Genomic DNA, 21,136 nt, shown 5'->3' with positions numbered 1-21,136 from the left:
AAAAAATTTTATATTTACAGTATCCCCTACTGATTCTGTTTCTCTAGAGAACCCTAGCTAATACACTATCTTTCTCTGGATTCCTGAGTTTGGATATTTATATAGGCTTTGAACTGTAAACTTGTAACTTATTAAATTCCCTTTAAAAAAGAATTATGTCCAACAAGATATACTAGATCAGCCAAGACGGTGGCTTAGCAATGTGTGTGTTTTAGCTTGTCCTCCAGAACAACTACTAAATAACCAAAAACAGTACAGAACACCTCCTGGGGACATGTCAGTGACCAGACACACAGCGTACCCCAGTCTGGACGAGATGGACCGGCTGCAAGCACCCCCCCAGAACCGTGAGTTCACCAACCTGTGGGGGCCAGTGCCCCTCCCCCACAGGCTGCTTCCCATAGCGGAAAGGAAAGAGACTTTACCAGCAGCAGGGGCTGAGCCCAACCAAACACCAATCGTGGAATTAATTAACAAATTCTGACTACTAAAAATGGGCCCCCAGGCCACTTCTGGGTCAAGATGGCAGCTCAACAACATGCGCATTTTAGTTCATCCTCCAGAACAACTACCAAATAACCAGAAACAGTACAGAACAACTCCCGGAGCCACAACAGCGACCGGACACACAGCGTACCCCAGTCTGGACCAGCTGGACCGGCTGCGAGCACCCCCCAGAACCGTGAGTTCCCAAAGCTGTGGCAGCCAGCGCCCCTCCCCCACAGGCCACTTCCCAGAGAGGAAACCTACAATGGTAGACTATGAGAGGCAGAAGGCAGGATTAGTGAACTGGAGGACCGAACATCTGAAATCCGGCAAGAAAAAGAAAATAAAGGGAAAAAAATGGAAAAATATGAGCAGGGACTCAGGGAACTGAATGACAATATGAAGCACACGAATATACGTGTTGGGGGTGTCCCAGAAGGAGAAGAGAAGGGAAAAGAAGGAGAAAAACTAATGGAGGAAATTATCACTGAAGATTTCCCAACTCTTATGAAACTCTTAAAATTACAGATCCAAGAAGTGCAGCGTACCCCAGAGAGAATAGATACAAATAGACATACTCCAAGACATTTAACTAATCAGAATGTCAGAGGTCAAAGAGAAAGAGAGGATCTTGAAAGCAGCAAGAGGAAAGCAATCCATCATATACAAGGGAAGCCCAATAAGACCATGTGTAGACGTCTCAGCAGAAACGACAGAGGTGAAAACACAGTGGGATGATATATTTAAATTACTAAAGCAGAAAAACTGCCAACCAATAATTCTATATCCAGCCAAATTGTCCTTCAAAAATGAGGGAGAAATTAAAACATTTTCAGACCAAAAATCACTGAGACAATTTGTGACCAAGAGACCAGCTCTGCAAGAAATACTAAAGGGAGCACTAGAGACAGATACGAAAAGACAGAAGAGAGAGATGTGGAGAAGAGTGTAGAAAGGAAGACTATGAGTAAAGGTAAAGAGAAGGAAAATTAGATATGACACATAAAATCCAAAAGGCAAAATGGTAGAACAAAGTACTACTCATGCAGGAATAACACTAAATGTTAATGGATTAAACTCTCCAATCAAAAGACATAGACTGGCAGAATGGATTAAAAAACAGGACCCATGTATATGCTGTCTCTACTCAAAGGACATGAGGGCAAGGACACAAACAGACTTTTCACCAATGTTTATAGCAGCATTATTTACAATTACCAAGAGATGGAAACAGCGAAAATGTCCATCAACAGATGGGTGGCTAAACAAACTGTGGCATATATATACGATGGAATATTATGCAGGTGTAAGACAGAATAAAGCTATGAAGTATGTAACAACATGGATGGACCTTAAGGATATTATGCTGATTGAGATTAGCCAAAAACAAAAGAACAAATACCGTATGGTCTCACTGATATGAACTGATATCAGTGAATAAACTTGGAATATTTCACTGGTAACAGAGTCCATCAGGAGATAGAAATAGGGTTAAGATATTGGATAATTGGCGCTGAAGGGATACAGATTGTGCAACAGGACTGAATATAAAAACTCAGAAATGGACAGCACAATACTATCTAACTGTAATACAATTATGTTAAAACACTGAATGAAGATGAATGTGAGAATGATAGAGGGAGGAGGGCTGGGGGCATAAATGAAATCACAAAGAAAGATAGATTATAAAGATTGAGATGGTGTAATCTAGGAATGCCTAGAGTGTATAATGATAGTGACTAAATGTACAAATTTAAAAAACGTTTTTGCATGAGGAAGAACAAAGGAATGCCATTACTGCAGGGTGCTGAAATCAGACGGTAATTAATATTTAAAATTTTCAACCTATGTGTGAGACTAAAGCAAAAAATGTTTATTTGGTACAAAATTTATATTTTGACTAGTGCATTTCCTAATATAACTTATGCAGATAGTTAGTTGAACAACGTAAGTACACGGAATTTTGGGTAGGACATGAGATTTTGTTGATTTGTCTAGAGTGATGCCCAAATGAATCCCAGAGTGATTTGATCAGGGAGTGGAAAAGTATTTGCAAAGTCCCCTTTGGGGAATGGTTAGAACAGGGGAAAATTGAACCTCCCCAAGTTGAATCCTTGACATTCTCACAAGCAGTGTGGACAACCAAAGCTATAGGCTGAGCCCCAAGTCTTGGGGTTTGTTCATAGGAAACTTAACCCCACAAAGGACAGGTCAAGCCTACTTAAAATTAGGCCTAAAGAGTCACCCCCAAGAGAACCTCTTTTGTTGCTTAGATGTGGCCTCTCTCTCCAGCCAACACAACAAGCAAACTCACCACCCTCCCCCTATCTACGTGGTACATGACTCCCGGGGTGTGAACCTTCCTGACAATGTGGGACAGAAATCCTAGAATGAACTGAGACTCAGCATCAAGGTATTGAGAAAAACCCTAGAATGAGCTACGACCCAGCATCAAAGGATTGAGAAAACCTTCTCGACCAAAAGTGGGAAGAGTGAAATGAGACAAAGTGTCAATGGCTGAGAGATTCCAAACAGAGTCAAGAGGTTATCCCGGAGGTTATTCTTACACATTAAGTAGATATCACCTTGTTATCCAAGATGTAATGGAGAGGTTGGAGGGAACTGCCTGAAAATGTAGAGCTGTGTTCCAGTAGCCATGCTTCTTGATGATGATTGTATAATGATATAGCTTTCACAATGTGACTGTGTGACTGTGAAAACCTTGTGTCTCATGCTCCTTTTATCTACCTTGTCAATAGATGAGTAGAACATGTGGAATAAAAATAAATAACAGGGAGAAAAAATGTTAAATTTAGTTTGAAATGTTAGTGATCAATGAAAGGGAGTGGTAAGGGCTATGGTATAAATAATTTTTTTTTCTGTTTTCGTTTTATTTTTCTGTTTTCTTTTTATTTCTTTTTCTGAATTGATGCAAATGTTCTAAGAAATGAGCATGATGATGAATATGCAACTATGTGACGATATTGTGAATTACTGATTATGTATGTAGAACTGAATGATCATATACTAAGAATGTTTGTGTTTCTGTCTTGTAATTTTTTTTTTTAATTTAAAATTTAATTAAAAAAAAAAGATATGGTAGGTCCTCTGACAGGGAAACCATGGAAGATTAGCACTTGGGTCTTATGAGTGAATCTTACGAGATAATCTCTACAATGGGAAGTGATATACCAAATTCACCCTCCACACACACAAACTAAAACCTATTAAGTTTTCCAGACAGCAGCTTTTCTATTAACCACATACACACATCACATGTAAAATGACTGGTATATTTGTTATAATTTTCATATACTTTAAATGGGGTACACTAACTAACTCTGGAGAGAGATTCTCAAACTTGAGTAATATCAGATACCTTCCAAAGAAGAAAGTATTGAATAGTTTCTAATATTTACATAAATTACTTTTATTCTAAGGTTATTTATATGTATGCAAACATAAATCTAGAAAGAAACTCCTTATGCATGTAGCTCTTATTATGAACATAAAAAAATATAAAAATTAAATACAAAACTTACAAAGAACATTCAATGTAACAACTTAGTTTAAAAGGATGGATGATGTGGTTCTGCTGAAAATGGAAATGGTAATGATGCACCACTATAAGACATGCACCAGTGTAAACTTTGTTTGGAATATCTGAACTACTGAGTGTCTCAAAATAATGATACACAATTTTTCTCAGTTTCATATTAAAATGAAACACTGGTTCCTCCACGTGCTAGAAAATATTTGGTCTTTCACTCAAAAGCATCTTATTTATTAAACCTGCCTCTATTCTTTTCCTTAATATTAGTCCCCAGCAATTAAAACAGTATTACTTGGCACCAATATAAATATAAATATAAATGCAAATTCTGTCCCCAATCCAGTGGCCATATTTAATTATGATCATCTGAATCTAGATGATCCAGAACACTTAAAATAATCTACCATTTTAAATTAAAATACTAAAATTTAAAAATTTTACAGCATTTTCAGGTTTCATTTGAAAGTCTTGGGCGGGCAATGGTGGTGCAGTGGTGGCACAGTGGCAGAATTCTGGCCCGCTGTGCCAGATACCCAGGTTCGATTCCCGGTGCCTGCCCATGCAAAAAAAACACAACTTATGTTTATTGCATCATCCTGCCAGTAAATAAATAGTAAAGAATTTCCATTATCTGTCAACTCACAGTCACCAGGAAGACGTTTCCAAAGCTAACTATGAATCTTCCTGTGGGAAGTTTAAAAATAAGTAAGATTATTCTGTCTAGAATAATTTCAGGAGCCATGAAAAATATATGATTCATAAATTGACTTTATTATTATTGATGTTGCTGAAGAATCTGCATATGTTTAACACTGTTCCCAAGAGCAGCAAGATGACTTTAAAAACCTTTAAAAAACTCTTGCTCAGTTTCAAAACTCTAAAATTCTCTTGCAAATTACTGTAAGTGAAGCAGTAAGGTAATAAAAAGGACAATAACCTGAGGGTTTTAGATACCTAAATTCTAATCCTTACTTATCACAAACTAGGTTTATATCCCTTTCTCTTATTCTCAGCTTCCTCAAGTTGTCTTTCTAAGATCTGCTAGCTATAAATTTCAATCTCTGTGATTAGCATTTCAGGGTTTATAATAACATTTCTGGTACTAACATAACATAAATGTTTAACTCATTATTTATATACATCAAAACCAAAACAGCTCAGATTTTCAAAAATACCTTAAGAACTGCCCAGCTTACTGTCAGTACAAATTACTGAACCTAAGAGAATACCTTACAGCTTTCTCACATGGAAAACTCACTTATTAAAGAAGAAAGTTATAATTAGAAGAACTTACAAGAGGCTATATGTGGTAGATGCTATGATACAGTGCTCAGATCCCCCTTCAGGAATGAAGGACTTATTGTCCAGCTGCTGGAAAAGTCCTCAGCTGTCAAACCTCTTCAAGAATTGCCTCATATGAAGACAGCTGCCTTTTCAAGTGGCATTTACCCAACAACTGATCAAACCAGGGCATGAAGGCCTAGACCCTTGCCCCAACATGGGACAACTCTGATAGGCTATGCTAGTTACAGAATGTACCATGGGGACAACTAAGGCTTTGCTTGGTAACAATTTCTCTGTTCTGCCTCTTTCCTTTTCCTTTCCATTCATAGATGTTGATGACAAGCACTCCCTAATACATTTGCTGTATTTTACTTACCCAGAGTTAATTTTCCCAAGGAACCGAATCTGCAACTATTTGTGACAAGAATGGTCTGAAAGAGAAGGTGCTCAAATGGAGCCCTGGAGTTGGGTCACCATCCACCTGGCTACTTAACTGGCAATGAGATCTCCACACTGGTGGTATGTGGAAAAGAAAGCCCCTATCACAGTGGTAATGCAATTGATAAAACTTACACTGGTGGAAAACTGGATATTTTCCAAGGGAAGGGAATGCACAGATTAGGAACCTTTTCCTATAAGGGGCCAAATAGTAAATATCTTGCTTTGGCTTTGAATCCTTACATATTCTTTGTCATCAGGCCCAGGAATGGATTTGGCCTGCAAGACATGGTTTGCCAACCTCCACACTAGAAGGTATAATGTGTGAGAAATATGGGGAAAATAGTAATTACAAGGATCATGAAATTGGGTGGTACTAAAAGTAACTGACCCTTTAGGAAAATATAACAAAAAGCTGAAAGCCAGTAACCAGGAATTAAAAGCTATCCGTGAAAGCCAGAAAACTTCCTTGGTAGCACAAAAAGACATTCGTACATTCCCAGCAGTAGGAGGGCACAATAAGCTAAGCACCAGGCTCAGGAATTAATCCTAAGAGTAGCAGAAATCCAAAGTTAAACACTCAACCTGGAGAGATCTGTTATGCCATGGCTCAAGTCTTGGATGGGAAAGAACTGGAAATCTGAGTTAATTAACATGAAAATTTTTAATCCTGAGATTGCAGAAGGAACCCATTCATCATTTTAAAGGGCTAGTTCTACTCCCCATCCTTGCTTTAAGATGATACAAAGATTACATTTGTAAAACTGGCAAAGTATACACCTACAAAATGAGAATATTGACAAAAATCAGATTCAACTTTTTCAGAGCTCTTGAGTTAGCCAAAGGATTGCAGCAATGAAGGCAGTATTTATTCAATAACTTTGGCTGAAGCTCGGTAAGAACAGCAAGCACTGTTATGTTTAATATGTCTTATCCCATCCCCACTTTTCAGCTCTATGGTAGCCATGAAAACCACAATCTGCAATCACAGTGAAAAAACAGCAGGCAGACAGCAGGGGTTTGGAGCTCCTTCAAAACTTGTTCTCAAAATAAATGTCATTATTAGGTGAGTCTGGTGGTTTCCTAAGAAATCCACTAGCAAGGCTTGCTTTATTTGACTTGACTCAGAGCTGCCTATTACTAACAGACTTAATCCCAGATACCTTTGTGGAAAATACTTAGAGGCAATTGTCAAACATGGTGATTGATTTAGGCGGGTGTATAACATTTGGGGTAAAAGCTTAAAAGGAAAAATGGGACAATGAAATGTGCATAGGCAGCTTGGATGAGTGCCAACATATTCCTGGGACCACAGAAAGCCATGCACAATATTGTAGACATGCTCAGGGAAGACCTGAGAAGGCCTAAGCACCCATCTCTTGCTAGCCTGGAGGCTCTTTACAAGCAGGAAATGAAAGCTAAGGCAGAGTTGCACTCTGATGGCTGAATATTTAAGGTCAACACTAATACATACACAGAGTCTTTTCCCTTGGAAGCCTTACAGGTTCCAGGTATCTAAGGAAATCTCTGTCTAATCATTAGCTTGACAAGTAGGCTAAATGAGTAGAGGACCAGTAGGCTAACTGAGCAGAGACTTCAGTGACTCACAAAATAAATACAGAGTTTGTAAAACTATTTCAGAAAACACACTAAACAAACACCAGTGAAAAACAGCAACAACAAATAATCCTGGGGAAAGGAGAGAATTTGATTTCCAGAATTACCAAACTACATTACTTAAAATGTCCAGTTTTCAACAACAACAACAAAATGTGATATAAGCAAAGAAACAATAAACATGGCCTATACACAGGGTAAAAAAAGCAGTAAATATAAATTGTTCCTGAGGAAGCCCAGACATTGGATTTATTAAACTAAGAATTTAAATAAGCTATTTTAAATATCTTCAAAGAACTACTGGAAATCATACCTAAAGGATTAAAGGGGAGCATGAAAACAGTCTCACCAAATAGAGAATATCAGTAAAATGACAACAATTATGAAAAAGGACCAAGTAGAAATTCTGGAGTTGAAAAGTACACTTCACTTAAAATGAAATATTCAGTTAGAGGAGCGAAACAGCAAATGTGAACTGGAAGAAGAACGAATTAGTGGAACTGAGGGTACATCAATTGAGATTAGCCAGTCTGAGAAACAGAAAGAACAAAGAATGAGGAAGAAAGTACAGAGCCTCAGATACCTGTGGTATATATCATTTAAGGTACTAATGTATGTGAATGGCAGTCGCAGGAGGAGAGAAGAGAGAAAAGGACAAAGAAAATATTTAAAGAAATAATGGTTGAACACTTTCCAAATTTGATGAAAAACATTAACCTACACATTCAAGAAGCTCAAAATAGGATAAATTCTAGGAGAGAGACAATGAGATCATAATCAAATTATAAAAGTTAATGAAAAAGAATCTTGAAACTATCACTAGAGAAGCAACTCATCACATATAAGGGATCCACCTGGATGATTTCTCATCAGAAACCAGGGAGGCAGCAGGATAATATATTCACCATGCTGAAAGAGACCATCAAACACAAACTCTATATCGAGCAAAACTATCCTTCAAAACAGGAGAAACTGAGATACTTCCAGATGAACCAAAAATGAGAATTCGTTACTAGCAGACTGTTTGCCCCTAAGAAATACTAACTTAGGGAGTCCTTTCGGCTGAAATGAAAGGACATTTGGCAGTAATTCAAATTGAGGTAAAAAATAAACAGCACTAGTAAAGGTAACTTCATAGGTAAACATAAAAGGTAATATAAATCCATTTTTACTGTAATCATTTTATTCTATTTGCCATAAAACACAACTGCATTAAAGCAACAATCAGAAATCAGTGTTGATGGGTACACAATGTATAAAGTTGTAATGTGTGTGACAATAAAAAACACAAGGAAGAGGGAGAGAACGGAGTTTTATACCACTGTAATGTTGGTTAAATCCAAACTAGATTGTTAAATATTAAGACATTAATTGTAATCCCAAGGTAACCACTAAGAAAATAACAACAAAAATACAGTAAAAGAAAAAACAAGGAAATTAAAATGTTAAAACAGAAAATATCAACTTAACACAAAAGAAGGCAGTAATAGAAGAGAAGAACAAAAAGACACAAGACCTATAGAAAATAAATAGAAAAATGGCAGATGTAAATCCTACCTTATGAGTAATTACACTACATGTAATGGATGATGGGGAGAGTGAGGGTAGGGATATGTTGGAGCTCTCTGTATGGGATTTATCCTGTGTGAAATTATTGAAAATTATAAGTTTATAAAAAAACATGATCTAACTACACGTTGTGTTCAAGAAACATATTTTAGATTCAAAGGCACAAACAGGTTGGTAGTAAAAAGACAGAAAAGTTACACCACACCAACAGTAACAAGAAGAGAGTTGGAGTCGTTATAATAATATCAAACAAAACAGACTTCAAGAAAAAAATGGTTGCTAGAGACTAAAAGGACATAGTCATCAGACCATGCAGAGGTCTCTCTTCCGCAGGAATAAAATACACCCTTCTCAGGATCTGTCCTTACTTCTCCTAGCCAATAGGCCAGGGGATGGCAATTTTTCTTTTCTGTAAAAGGCCAGATAGTAAATATTTTAGGCTTTTCAGGCTGTACAATCTCTGTTGCAGCTATTCAACTCTGACATCATAGCACAAAAGCAACGACAGACAATACTGAAAGGAATGGGCATGACCATGTTCCATTAAAGTTTATTTACAAAAACTGGTGGCCAGGATTTGGTCTACAAGTCACAGCGTGCTGATGCCTGCACTAGTCAATAACTAGGGATTAATTCACAATATACCCTGGTCAGGGCCTGATAAGGGAAAAAGTGACTACCTTCCCAAGGAACTGTAGAACCCACTCAACATGTACCAGCCAGAACAAGGAAGAGTGCTCTGAAGCAGGGTTATTCTGAAGGGCTGGATTAAGGGGCACAGAACATAAACTGGAGGAAGGAAGAGTCTCTTGATTTCAGAGACTCTCCTAGGATAAAAGATTTAAATACCCTGGCAAAGACTCTGAGAAATTACGTGAACACAAAACTAGAATGGCCCCAAGAAGCACAGAAAAAGTGATGACCTATATTAACTAAAACAGATATACCAAACTTGCCATGGCAGACAGTGGAAAACCATTTATAAGGCTCACCTGAGCATACTAGAACAGCCAGACATGTAAGACCAGAGAACCCACAAGATGACTATGTTCCATGGGAAGACTGAGAAAATGCCATCATCAACACAAAGAAATAACACAGGTCAGGTGGAAGTGCTTAATGTCAGAAGCCAAGTGGGTGTAGTTATCATGATGAGCAACAATCTCAAAATGGCAGCCAAGGAAACCTGACTCACAAAACACTATGGGTATCATTAACAGGACATGGTGTCCCCTAGGGGAAAAATTAAATGAACAACTATTTTAATCAGAGTTCTCCAGAGAAACAGAACTGACAGAAGATATATGTTTGCATGTATGCATGCATATGTGTGTATTAGATTTATTACAGGAATTGGCTCATGCAATTGTGGTGACTGGCAGGTTTGAATTTTGCAGAGTATACAAGAAACATACTTTAGATTCAAAGGCACAAATAGGTTGGTGGTAAAAGGACAGAAAAGTTGCACCACACAAACAGTAACAAGAAGAGAGTTGGAGTCGGTTATAATAATATCAAACAAAACAGACTTAAAGAAAAAAAAGGCCACAAGCTGGCGACTCAATGAATTCCCCAGGAGAAGCTGGCTGGCTGAGCTAGAAATAAAAATTTTTCTTTCTGACTGCTGAAATCATCAGTTCACTCTTTAAGGCCTTCAATTGATTGGATGAGACTTCTCTATTGCTGAAGGCAATCTCTCCTGTTGATCTTCTTTGTAGATGTCATCAGCCATAGATGGAGTCAACTGATTTATTGAAATATCCCTACATTAACAATCAGGCCTAGTGCTTGCCTGACCAAACAACTTAAGACTAAAATCTTTAATCCTGACACACAAATTTAACCATCTCTACAACCAACCTGTATGGGTTCAATTGCTCAATCTGTCCAATGAAAAGAGATCAAGGATGGATAATCAGAAGGCTAAGGGCAATCTACCTAATAAAAAGACATAATATCTTGTCCAGGAGGATGGGCCCTCAAAACCACACAAAAAAGTATGCATGGTAACAATTATCCTAATCCTTTCCCAAATAAACTTATTCCCAACTAGGTGAGAAATGGGAATATCAATATATTGAGGATTGTTAGGCACAGGGTCTTAGCTACCTGCGATATGTGGATTCCTCAAGCATTATCATGGGACATCTGTAGGAGTGAGTGATATGGGAGTCAGCCCCAACATAATGGTACGATCCTCACCTACTGGTACTAACGTCGTTTTGTTGTATCATCCTATACTAAATAGGGGTATTTATGTAACCAATAGGATATCCCAGAAATGACAGTGGTTTCTAAGGCTAGGTCATGAAGGAATGGTAGCTTCTGCTTTACTATCTTGGATCTATTACTCTGGAGAAAGCCAGAGTGAGGACACTTAAGAAGTCCACGTGGTGAGGAATAAAGGCCTTCTGCCAATAACCAGTGCTAACTTACCTGGCAGGTGAGTAAGTCACCTTGGAAACAGATTATCCAGTCCAAGTCAAGTATTCTAAAGTCTGTAAGCCTAGACGACATCTTGCATGCACCTTCATGAAAGACCATGAGCTAGAAGCACTCAGGTAATCAATTACTGGATTCCTGACTCACAAAAACTGTATGAGATAACAAATATGTTTATCAAATGTTTATTAAACCACTTAGTTTTGGGGTTATCTTTTCACACAGCAACAGATAATACAGATAACAAGTAATCGTGTAGTCAGAACTGCTCATCATAAAACTGGGTTCTACGAGACCTACCAAGTCACAAAGTCCTGCAGCAATTCATTATAATATGGAAGTGGTAACACTGAGTTCAGGTATGAGCAGAACAGAAGCATGAAAGTAAGCTGCATGAGCAGACAGCTCAAATCCATGTCATTCACCAATGCCTATTCCTTAACAAACAGCTATGGCCACGTAACAGATAGGATTTATCTGTAAAAAGTCCAAGTTTGGTTCTCTGAAGGATAAAATCGGCATATGTACACAAGCTGGAAATATGAAGACAGATGCACTACAAGCTCATTAGGTAGCAGTAATACTGAAAGATAGTAATAGACAGCAATCCTAGTGGTCAATGAGAGGGAGGTGAAGGGGTATGAGATGCATGGGCTTTTTCTTTTGTCTTTTTATTTCTTTTTCTGGAGTGAGGCAAATGTTCTAAAAATGATCATGATGATAAATACACAACTATGTGATGATATTGTGAGCCACTGATTGTATACTTTAGATGGACTGTATGGTATATGAAGACATCTCAAGAAAAACATTAAAAATAAACAAACAAAAAAGACAGTAATGAGGGAAAATCTTTCCAGAAGACTAAGTTTCAGGAAATGCAACTAGTTATATCAATTTTAAATGGCAAGAAGAGTGGCCCAACTCATAGACAGTGGTGAATGGCCTGGTCAGTTGGTCAATCTGGAGGGAGAACGACTGGAAGATCTGGAACAGAAGGCCTGGGACAAGGGCATATGTGGGGCATATGGGAGTGGGCAAGATGTGTGAAAATCTTCATATTGCATGTTAACGTCTAAGGTACTAAACTCTAGGCACATGAATAACCTGGCCAGCTGATATTACCAAGTCTCAGTTCATCAGCCACTGCAGTCATGAGAAACTGGGCGCACAAAGCTATAGTAGTGTCAAATATGAAGACTATATACATGGATCCAACATGGACTTCCATTTATCAAGGCTGATCTAACTACTGCTGGTGACAAATCCAACCTGTCAGCAAAAAGAGGTTGGCTTAGTGTCCCCATATACCATCCAATAAGAGCAAGAAGCCATGTAATAGCGCAAGTGACCATACTGGAACCTTTCCACTCTGAAAGTGGCAGCAATTAAATCTGACAGGAACAGACAGGGCCTGAGTAAGATTTCTCTCACTCCCTTCACTTCAAAGACCCTGATCTATTTCAGTTCCGCAAACCTAAGACACATGTTTCTGCCTAGGCTCTGCATTTGTTGACCCCTCTCCTGAAACAATCTAGATATCCATATATGCCATTTCCTTCAGGTATCTGATCTTTTGCTGATTCCTCTCCTGAAACAATCTAGATGTCCATATATGCCATTTCCTTCAGGTGTCTGATTTTTAGCTGTGAGGCCTTCCCCAGGAACCCTGTTTAAAATAGTAATGCCTCACACACAAACCCATCTTTATCACCCTTCCTTGCTATATTTTTCTCTACTTACCATCATTTGAGAAATTTTATTTTCTTTCTCCACCCACTAGAAGGAAACTGGGCTTTATTTTGTTTATATCTGCATCCCCAGTGCATGGTACAGAGTAGGTACTCTAATAAACAGTTGACAAATGAATAAATGAACAAAAAGAAATTTCTCATTTTAAGGCTGGCATCAGAGAAGGGGATATGTGTGTACATGGACAGTTTGTAGATTTGGTAGCCCCATCTGATGGGTTTCTATTTTCTCTGTTAAGTAAGATACAAAGGCATCTGAGTGAGGGGACAGATTGTAGGACTGAAGGTCTATAGGGTACCTAAGCTCTTATATGATTCTGCTGAAATTAATGCTTAAATCAGATTTGACTTCCCACTACTGACACCAACAGCAATGAGTTTAGTCAACTGCATAGCTGTCCTCACTTCAGACACCAGCCACAAGTTCAGGGGACCCCAGAACTACTTTAACTCTAAAGCAGCTGGCTACAAAATCAGAGGTACCTATAGTCACTATTCTCAGGTTCAATAATTCACTAGAATGAGTCACAGAACTCAGGAAAGTGCTATACTTGCAGTTTCAGTATTATTATAGTAGAAGGACACTAATTAAAATCAGTCAAGCGTAGAGATGCACACAGGACAGTCCAGGAAGGGTCCAAATGCTGAACTTCTGGTCACTCTCTCCCCCACAGAATTATGGACATTACTTTCTTGAAGCCAAATGTGCGACAAGACACACAGAATATTACCAACTAGGGAAGCCCGAGCCTTTGGTATCTTGAGTTTCTAGTGAGGTTTGATCATGCAGCTCACATGGCCAACTTTAGTCTCCAGCCCCTTCAAAAGACTGGCTAATTATCAGTATCTCCAAGTGAGATATGATACTGCATGGTCCTAAGTATTCACCATAAATCACAATGATAAACTGACTGGTGGCCAAAAGATCACAGGCAAACAACGCAGGACTTTCCTATCAGAGACGATACTCTGGGGACCTAAGGATCATTTCCCAATGATCCTAAGTCTGGTCTAGTCAAGGGCAAAAGGCCAGACTTTTCTTTAGACAAGGTCAATTCTTCACCACACAGATGATTTCATATAAAATTGGGGACCAAAACCCATGCATTCTTCACTTTTAATAAAAAGATTCAATAAAAGAATCAATGCCCTGAAATCAGATTTTGAGAAGAATACCATACCATATCAAAAGAGAAGAGTCTATAACCTTTAGGTACAGAACTTATCAATTTAACAACAAGCAAAAGCTAGTTACAGCATTTTCATATGTATTAAACGACAGCATAAAGGATGTACTGTTACTTGAAAAATCTTAACAAAGTTTTTAACAGAATAATTTTAAATGAAAAATAAGAAACTTACTCCAGATGTTATTGTATGTATATTTATTTATTTATTTATACTTGACCAGCACAACAGAAGCTAGAGGTTCAAAATATTCCTTGACTTAGAGAAGGGAACTTAAGGGTAAAAAAACGCGCCTGATTTACAGAAACTAGTGGATCATGGCAAGAAGTCTGATGCTCTAAGAAGATACTTAAAAGTTTTAAGCAGGGACTGAAATGATTCAATTTTTACTTTAAGAAAGGATTCCTCAATATCCATATCCAAAGGAATGAAAGAGGACCCCCTACCTCACAACCTATACAGAAATTAACTCAAGATGAGTCAAAGACCTAAATATTAAGAGCCAGTACTATACAACTCCCAAAAGAAAATAAGGAGAAACAACTTCAAGACCTAGCAATAGGAGGTAGCTTCTTAGACTTTACACCCACACCCACAGCACAAGCAATGAAAGAAAAAATAAAGTGGAACTCCTCAAGACTGAACACTTCTGTGTCAAAGGACTTCATTAAAAGGGTGAAAAGGCAGCCAACTCAATGGGAGAAGATATTTGGTAACCACATATCAGATAAGGAGTTTGATATCCAGGTACATATAAAGAAATCCTACAACTCAACAATAATAGGACAAACAACCCAATTATAAAAGGGGCAAAAATATGAATAGACATTCCTCTAAAGAGGAAATGCAAACAGCTAAAAAGTACATGAAAAGATGTCATCTTCATTAGCTACTAGGGAAATGCAAATCAAAACCAAAATGAGATATATCACCCCTGTAAGAATGGCCCCTATTAAACAAACAGGAAACTACATGTGTTGGAGAGATGTGGAGAAATCGGAACTTATTCACTACTGGTGGGAATGTAAAATGGTATACAGCCGCTGTGGAAAATACTTTGGTAGAAAATTAAATATTGGATTGCCCTATAACCTAGAAGTTTCGCTACCTGTTATATACCCAGAAGATCTGTAAGTAGGGATATGAACACTTTTACACTGATGTTCATAACAGCACTATTCACAATCACCAAATCCAAGTATTCATCAACTGAGAAATGGATAAATAAAATGTGGTATATACATATGATGGAATACTTACTACTGAGCAGTAAGAAGGGATGAGGTCCTGAGGCATGCAACAACATGGATGAACCTTGGGGACATAATGCTGAGTTAAGTCAGACAGAAAAGGACAGATGTTACATGATTTCACTAATTGGAACTAACTAGAATACGTAAACTCACAGTCATAAAATGTAGAATATAGGTTAACCAGAGACTGATACTAACTAGAGAATGGGGAGCAGTTACCTAATACATACAGAATATTTAACAAGGTTGAACTTAAACGTTTGTAAATGGACAGAAGTGAGGGTTTTGGGAATTATAAGTAATAGTGCTGAATCATAGGAAAATTTAGTTGAAAGGGGTTGTTCAGGCATATATGTGACTAACTATAAATATAAGTTCTTTCATGAACTAGTGCAAACGTACAACACTTGTACAAAGTGTTAATGATAGAGTGGTATATGGGGGGAAATTACCAATTGCAAGTTATGGACTATAGTTAACAGTAACACCTTAATATTCTTTCATTAACAGTTAACAGATATACCACACCAATACTAGGGTCAATAATGGGGGAGGTAGGGAGAGATATTTGGGTTTTCTTTTTTTTTATGTCTGTTATTTTTCTTTTTAAATGAAAATGGTCTAAAATTGAATGTGATAACTGCAGAGCTAGAGGATGATATTGTGAGACACTAACTGAATACTTTGGATGGATTATATGGTATATGAATATAGCACAATAAAATTTGCAGTTTAATTTTTTTAAAAAGCAAACATTAAAAAAAAAAGGATTCCTCAGACTGCTTGTGGTAAATGGATTAGAGTCAATTCCTATCTAATTATAAAGACAAGATAAACTAGAAACTGTTTCAATGTAAAACACCTTGAATTATATTGAATAGAAGTTTAAAAACTTAAATGTATATTTAGCTAAGTTGGTAAGAGAAACTCCCATAGGTAAAAATAAAGAAGGAACTGAAAATATAATGAAAGACAAAAGCAGCAATCAAATCATGAAAAACTGCCTTTCAGGTAGGTGAAGCAGGGAGAGTATTTCTAATAATGTAAATTTTAACTGGTGAAACTTAAGAATTTTCAGAACTGTTAAAAGACAAGAGTCCTTGATTCAGGAAATGTAATAAATTATGAACAAAATTAATTAAAAAAAAAAGTTGTAGTAAACCTGTAGGAAAAAACATACTTCCTACAAATAAGTATTAATTCCTCTGACAGGAGACATCTAAACAGCCACAACAGAAGCCAGAAATCAATAGTTTAAGAGAGAAATTTTAAAATGCCACATGACTTAAATAATCATACAGGAGTGAAGAGGAAATAACAGTTTCAGACAAACATTCAGAATTTACCACTCACTTTCATTAAATGAAAGAGGACTATTAAAGACTCTTCTACAGGAAGAAGAAAACTGAGCCTAAAAAGAATAAGCAGGACCAATGAGTCAAGGAATGAACTAACTCTAAATAAGCACTGACTGTATACTAAAGGAATAATATTTAAACTAGGAAACTGATCAGAGGCCCATCTGTGAAAACACTCTATCAATGTTCACACTCACAAGTTCCATTCAGCCTTTTAGCACTTCACTCTTAAATATGAACAGACAGCCACTGGTTACCAACGATATCTGAAACAAAAGCCAGATAAGAAAGAACAGAAACACACTGAAACAGAAACTCATTGGAAATCAACAATTCAGGGGGGGAAACCTTCAACAATAATACAAAATTCCATTATGCTCAGAAAAGTCCAATAAATAAGAACAGAATTATCATTTTTAGAAAAAAATCAGAACAAGAAAATTTAAGACAATAGGATTGAAAAATAAAGTTAACGAAAATATCCCACAAAATAGACTAAAAAGAGAAGAAAAACAGGAGAGAGAGAAAAGAAATTTTTAAATCCATTAAGGAGGTCTGTCATTCATGAACAGAAGCGCCCTAAGGATTTGGGACTAGACAACACTTCTTAACAAGGAGCAGTAGTGGCTGGGTGTCAGGAAATGTTTGCAGACAGTTCTGGTTGTCCAACTAACTAGGGGGTTATACAGACATCCAGTGCCTAGGGGCCTGGGATATTGAAAGTTCTACAACGCACAGTGACCCTATTGTGACATACTTGTGTAAGCAGTAAAATGATTCTCTCAGTGTCTAACACAATATGCTTTCTCATGAAATTTCAAAACAACACAAGGATAAAGAGAAGATACCTAAAGATAAAATACAAATCTGGCACACACACAAAGGATCCAGAATCAGAACACTTTTCAGAAGCAATATTGAAAGATCAAAGAGAAATACCTTCAAAATGCTGATGGAAATTTTTTTATAGCCAAACTACTAATAAAGTATGGGAATAAAACAGACATTTTTAAGAGATACAAGTTCCTAAATTTACTTCCTATGCAACTTTTTTCAAAAAATGATTAGATAGCATGGTTCCACAAAATGAAGGAGTAAACCTAGAAAGGAAGGTAAATGGAATAATTCATTAAAAAAAAAAAAAAAGGGATTTCCAAAAAGAGAGTAGGCATAAGTTCCAAAATAATTCTATAACAAGTCTCAGAAACAACCAGTCTAGATCAGAGTAAGAGATTGGATAGCTTTGGAAGGCCAACCCCTACCTTCTCTACACACATGTACATAGAACGTGATGGTGCTTTAGATTCAAAATAGTGACAGACTTGTAAGATCTTCTGAGAAATAACAATAGGCACAAAGAAAATTAAGCAAATTAAAAGGAGGTAATTAACTCAAGAAAAACAAAAAGTACAGAAAAGGAAAAATATTAAACAAAACACTTGAGTCACAAATGACTACTGACGTGGTCATAAACACTGACGATGGAGTTAATGAATTTTATTACCTATGCAGGAATATGGCAAAAGGAGATATAAGAGGTGTGGTAAATTCTCCACTACCATAACAGGAAATCAAAAGATAATGTTTAATATTGTCAGAGACAAGTAATAGTTACTGTGCCATTTTTAAAAGGTTATGTACCCTAGAAAAGCCATATTTTAATCCTAATCAGCCTTGCTGGAACAGCCGTTTCTTCTAATCCCTATTCGGCACTGTATGTTTGAAACCTTGATTAGATCATCTCCCTGGAGCTGTGACTCAATCAAGAGTGGTTGTTAAACTGGATTAGGCAGAGCGGTGCCTCCACCCATTCATTCTAGGTGGGTCTTGATTACTTTACTGGAATCCTATAAAAGAGAGATTCGGAGAGAGCAAAGAATGACAGAGCCATGAGAAAGCCACAATAGAGAATGCTGTTGAACCATGAAGCAGAAAGTCTACTAGCCAGTGACTTTTGGAGATGAACAAGGAAAAAGCCTCCCAGGGAGCTGAAGAAGAAATTAGCAGATGATGTCATGTTCACCATGTGCCCTTCCAGTCAAGAGAAAAACCCTGACCATGTTCACCATGTGCCTTTCCAGATGAACTTCACTGGACTTCTTGAATCAAGGTATCTTCCCCTGGATGCCTTATATTGGACATTTCTATAGACTTGCTTTAATCGGGACATTATTTGGACATTTCTATAGACTTGCTTTAATCAGGACATTATATTGAACATTTCTATGGACTTGCTTTAATCGGGCCATTTTCTTGGCCTTACAACTATGAATATGCAACTTACTCAACTCCCCTTTTTAAAAGCCATTCCATTTCTGGTATATTGCATTCCAGAAGCTGGCAAACTAAAATAGTTAAATAAATCTATTATTTAAACATCAGAAGAACTAAAAGTAGTTGCTTCTGGGAAGGTGGACAGGAAGGACGAAATGGGTAAGGAACAGTTTTACTGGCCATAAACAGTCCAATATTTGGACATGAATTCTTTGAACAAAATTAATTTAAGATGACAGTATCTCACATATGCTATAATGCTGCTAAAAAAATTAGATCTAGGGATACTAAAATGGAATGCTGTCCAAAATAAACTCTAGTATGAGTTTCTTTTGTATCAATATATACACTAAACAATTATTCACAGCAACAAACATATATTACAGCCAGGCACTTGACTAGATACTAGAACGAACTGTTATGAAATGATTTACCTAGGTACACACACCCCCACATGGAAGTTTGGCAGGGTTCTCATCTTCACTACTACTATTTTGACTTGGATAATTTTTTCTTACTATAGGAGGCCGGCCAGTGCATTGAAGAATGTATAGCAGCATCTCCGACCTCTATCCACTAGATACCAGTAATACATCCTTTAAGGCTGTGATACCCAAAAATGTTTCCAGACATTGCCAAATATTCCATGGAAACAAAATCACCCCCAGTTGAGAACCAGTGATGTGTTTCTGTGTGTGGCGGTGTGTGTGTGTGTGTGTGTGTAAGAGCGAGCAAGCGAGAGAGAGAGAGAGAGAGAGAGAGAGAGAGAGATTATGTGGGTGGGGAGAGAGAGACAGCTAGCTCTGGAAATGATACAGACCAAAATGATAGCACTGTTGTTTCTGGAAGATTAGGATAAAATATATATATTATTTTTTATATTTCTGCGGCTGAATTAATAAATATAAACATTTCCTAGAATCTTGATTCCCCCCCCCTTCTTTCCCCAAATAAAATCTTATATATGGTTCACATTTAAAAGCTCTGGAAAAAAGTAACTACACATTTTCATTAAGACCACTATGAAATAGGTGTATTATCTGAAATTAGCTATTAGTGGCATTGTTTCTCTTCCTCTCTTTATTCTCCAGCCAACCCTCTCCCCTTTTTCTCTTTTTCACCTGTTTCTTAGTCTTTCTGGCTCCTCCATTCACTAGGATTTCAGTTACAGACTTAAAGCTTAAGTGCAATTAAGCCCTGGTTAAAAGCTTTCAAAGCTAAATTGTCCATGATCCTTAATTTGAATTTGGATTTTAACACAATCCTTTGAAATAACAGCATGGTACAAAATTTTAAATGTTTTGCAACTACTAACTCTAACAAAAAAGCAATATAATAGTTTATTCTATGATAACAAATGGTTGCTCAAGCATTTAGGAAAGCAAATGGCCACAAATATTTTGAAAATTGAAACATCAAATTGTCTAGCAATAGTGAATTAGTTAAATCAATTATGGCACATGCACAGTGGAATATTATGCAGCTCTTAGAAAAAAGGATGCTCTCTCACAGGCTTGGAATGACCTCCAGGATATGTTAAAATTAAAAAAACCAGAAATAAATAGGTGAAATAGTATACAACCTGCTGTAAAAGAAAAGGAAGAAAAATATTTTCATATTTACCTGCATCTATTCACTTAAAGAAACACTAGAAGGGTACATATAGTATTAATAAAGGTGGTTACCATGGGGCTGGGGCAGTAGTGAGGGTAGACAGGTACATTACCCTTTCAAAAAAAGATAAAAATGAGTTTAAATTTTTTAATTAGAATTTTTTTTAATTTTAGAAAATCCATCTAAAGATGGTCCAAATTCCACTGCACATTTATTGTTTCAGTCTTGTAAATCTTGCCACACTGCACTTACTCATTAGTCATCTGTTTACACTTTTTTACCACTTAAGTGGTCCCAATGAACACAAGG

The 21,136-nt window shown here is 37.0% G+C and overlaps 1 protein-coding gene across 5 annotated transcripts in view; it reads right to left on the bottom strand.

Annotated features, from left to right (window-relative positions):
• STRN3 (striatin 3) overlaps positions 1 to 21,136 on the bottom strand; it is a 150,233-nt gene that overhangs the window by 114,007 nt on the left and 15,090 nt on the right. The window contains exon 1 of one of the 5 annotated variants that reach the window (XM_077127020.1): positions 15,589 to 21,133. The exons of the other annotated variants lie outside the window; for them this stretch is intronic. Within the exon in view, the coding sequence (XP_076983135.1) occupies positions 15,589 to 15,624 (36 nt within the window). The 5' untranslated portion in view covers positions 15,625 to 21,133. Of the gene's footprint in view, positions 1 to 15,588; positions 21,134 to 21,136 lie in introns of those variants that run through there. 5 annotated transcript variants of the gene reach the window in all.

Source organism: Tamandua tetradactyla, chromosome 14 (genome assembly GCF_023851605.1).
Source record: "Tamandua tetradactyla isolate mTamTet1 chromosome 14, mTamTet1.pri, whole genome shotgun sequence".
Taxonomy (NCBI): domain Eukaryota; kingdom Metazoa; phylum Chordata; class Mammalia; order Pilosa; family Myrmecophagidae; genus Tamandua; species Tamandua tetradactyla.
Note: the sequence above shows the minus strand (reverse complement) of the source record. Positions and strands in the feature narration are given on the sequence as shown.